This window comes from Diadema antillarum, unplaced genomic scaffold (genome assembly GCF_040938485.1).
Source record: "Diadema antillarum isolate AM-2024a unplaced genomic scaffold, OU_Dant_1.0 scf00000014, whole genome shotgun sequence".
Lineage (NCBI taxonomy): Eukaryota > Metazoa > Echinodermata > Echinoidea > Diadematoida > Diadematidae > Diadema > Diadema antillarum.
In genome coordinates, this window is record NW_027270903.1 from 7,205,679 (window position 1) to 7,208,983 (window position 3,305).

General features: G+C 45.5%; 1 protein-coding gene across 1 annotated transcript; it reads right to left on the reverse strand.

Moving 5' to 3' along the window:
• Positions 1–203: 203 nt before the first annotated feature.
• Positions 204–1,262, reverse strand: LOC139722458 (one cut domain family member 2-like). Its single transcript, XM_071633753.1, has one exon. The coding sequence runs from the start codon at positions 1,260–1,262 to the stop codon at positions 204–206; it is 1,059 nt and encodes a 352-aa protein (XP_071489854.1).
• Between the last annotated feature and the right edge of the window lie 2,043 nt (positions 1,263–3,305).

Below are 3,305 nucleotides of genomic sequence, written 5' to 3' on the forward strand. Positions count from 1 at the left end.
TAGTATCATTAGTATAACATGTATTTTCTTTTGAGATTATTACATCAACATGAGAAACAAATGATAACTTTAAATTCAAGATGTTTGAAATATAGACACAATGGGCGCGAAGGGAAGACTTGATTATCACAATATGTAATCAACACTTTTACTCGTAGACAACAACAAGATTTTTTTTTAAGTGTTATTGGTAGGGATAGTTGTTAGAACTTACCGGCTAGTCTGAGGGCGGACATTCTTTGGAACTCGGGTTCTTGAAGCCATTTCCACATTCTCCTGAAAGTCTCCCTGCCACTCTTTAGCTTGCTCCAGGGTTTCGGGTTGCGGAGCAGGTCTGAAAGTGTTCCCTGGCTTCTACACAGAACTCTTTGGGCAAACACAGCTTGGGGTATACTATATCTCTTCAGTTCGCTGGTCACTCGCGCGGCGATTTCTTTCGTGTTTATTTCCTCTCCCGGTTGTCCGGCATCTCTTGCGGACACTGACCCCCTGTCGCCGCCGCGGCTTCCCGGCGTCGACGGTGACGGTGCGTGGTGAGCGTGACCCGCGAGTCCGTTGATGACCATGGGATTTGCAAGACCAGTTCTTTGTGGATGATGGTGTTGGAGTCCTCTCATGTGTTGTGCACTGTGTGTAAACTGGTCGTAACCATTCATGGACGCAGCGTACCTGGGTTCGCTCGGCGAACAGGTCCCGTGGTGCGGGCTGCCGTATCCCCCCATAGGCTGGTGATGTCCGTAGCCGTTCAGCATGGAGTTCGCCGCCATCGATCCACCGACACCCATGTTCATACCGCCTAGCTTGTCATAGGGGTTATTCATTGCTAAGTTTGAACTATTCATCAATGAAAACCCACTTCCAACGTTCGTATCATGCCTTAACTTATCTGCCACGGTGTTGATCGGGGGTAACGACTGAAGAGGCGTTAATGTGGTATAACTTCCCGACGTCATGGAATTAATACCATTTATACTGGACCCTCCTTGGAAGCTGTTCATACCTAGAGCCGACCCCATGCTATAGTCGGCGGCGGCCGCCCCACGAAAGTCCGGCTCCAGCATACCCCCGAAGCCGGTGAAACTCCCCGGCCGGGAGTGGCGACTGACGGCGAAATCCGTGGTGGATAGAAAGTCGCCGGGGTTGAGCCCCGGCACGATGGACGCAGAAGACGATGACTCGGGAAGAGTATGGAGGGTCGCAGCAGTAGCGCTGTCTCCAAGCACACCGCTGGTCTCCAGTCCGACTAACTCGCTGGAAAGCATTTGGGGAAAGATCGCCCTGGCAGGCTGTAGCGATCGCGTGCGCGCGAGCCGCTACGACACAACCCGAAGAAAAATGATAATAATCTTTGATGAGAAAATGATAATGCGGCGTCTCACGCCAAGTTCATGGCCTTTCTCCACGCACGCACGTACGCGCCCAAGAAAGCGAAAGTGTGTGCGTGTGTGTGGATGTGTTGTGTGTACAGTGAGTGTGTAGCACCCAATCCACTTAGCAGACGATAGCGGTGAATACGTCTTCGCGGCAAATCTATTCCTAGCGACTAGCAGGTCGACGAAACGAGAATTCCCCTCGCCTGCTGGCGCGACGTTGATTCAGTGTAGGCCCAAACGAAGACTAGCCAAAAAAGATGTGCAAACTTCGTAACTCGTCAACAATAAGTAAGATGTTCAGTAGAAAACAAATGGTGCGTGTAGATACCCCTCCACGCTATTGTATGCCAAATCCTCTCCTTGTTCGTTGACGTAATTTTTCTCAAGATGACTCAGAGAGAACTTCGAAATGATGACAAGAAGTGGAGAAAAAAAAGGCGGCTAAAACAGAGATGTGAATATTGCCTCGCCGTGGAGAGTGGGGAGAGAATGGTGATGAGAATTTGGAGACACTGAATTAACGAGGCGTAAGCTAAAAGCGAGGCGATCGGAGCGGGCTTGCCTCGCCGGAGCTCTCCTGTGTTATTTATACAGCTGTGGAAAGCCTCGCGAAAAGCCGTAGAAAAGACTCGGTCCTAACCCGTCCTCCGCTCAAACCTGCACTGACGAATTGAAGAAAAAAAACAATAACGAGACCGTACTCAGGCGAGACCGATCAGTTGAACACGGAACCCGGAGTTTCGCATAATAACCTACCCCAGCTCATTCTCTGTCTATCTCTTCCTCTTCTTCTCTCTCTCTCTTCTTTCACTGTTTTTCATCATCCCTTTCTTTCAATAGCATTAACAAACAAACCGCATGAAAGCCCATAGTAGCGCGACGCGCAAAAATCCCATACACCCGTTGTGCACTCGACCGTACAGGGAAGCACTAATTGTGCTCATCACGCATGCGCAGTAATCACCCTCCTACCTGTTCGTACCCACACTCTCTATTGTAATGCTCGGCGTATACATGTAGCCACACAAAAGGTGTACCATTATTCTTTGGTCGTTTCGGTGCATGGTTTCGTTTGGTTGTTTCTACAGAACAAACTGGATCAGGGGATTACTTGGGGGATATTGTGTTTCTTGCTTCTTTGCACCAATTATCACCTATGTTCATGTCACAAAAAGAGAAAAGAAACCAACGTTAGCAACGTCGAGCAAAAATTAAATTCGCGCCAGTCGCTTCTCACAAGCAAATTCTTCCTGAAAAACAAGAACATTGAATAAAAGCTGTCTTAAATGTAAAATACACAACACATTTATGAATATCTTACTTAGCTGTTTGCGTATGGTTTTTTAGTTAATTCCGGCTTATTTATGGAAACATAATTTGCAAGTAAATTCAAACCCATTTTATCTGTCAATTCAAGTATGCATTACAGGATGTGCAAGGTGGTATGAATCAGTCTTACACAGATAGCATCAGTACATGTGTATCTTGAATAAAAAAAAATATTATGTGAGTTAAGCTGTTTGTGTTGAGGTATCGGCGATATATTTATACTCTACCATTAAAGGGCAAATCAGCAAACATGATTCAAACAAAATCATGTTTCCAGAAACAAGTACTTAATCATAATTTCAAATAGGGCCTAGAGAGTTGCATTTGAGAAGCAAAGTGTACCGTTTTTGTAACGTCACATAATTCATCATTCATTTCAATACCTCATTTATACTCTAAGGAACGACGTCATCATTGATAAACTACAGAGAAAAAAAAAGAAATCGGTTAGCGACAGCGTTAAAGGACAAGTTCACCTTCATAAACATAAGGATTGAGTAAATGCAACAATATTAGTAGAGCATATCAGTGAAAGTTTGAGGAAAATTGGACAATCGATGCAAAAGTTATGAATTTTTTAAATTTTTGTGTTGGAACCGCTGG

Bases quoted from the DNA above. Each gene is read 5' to 3' on its own strand.
- LOC139722458 (XM_071633753.1), bottom strand. From the start codon at position 1,262: ATGCTTTCCAGCGAGTTAGTCGGACTGGAGACCAGCGGTGTGCTTGGA.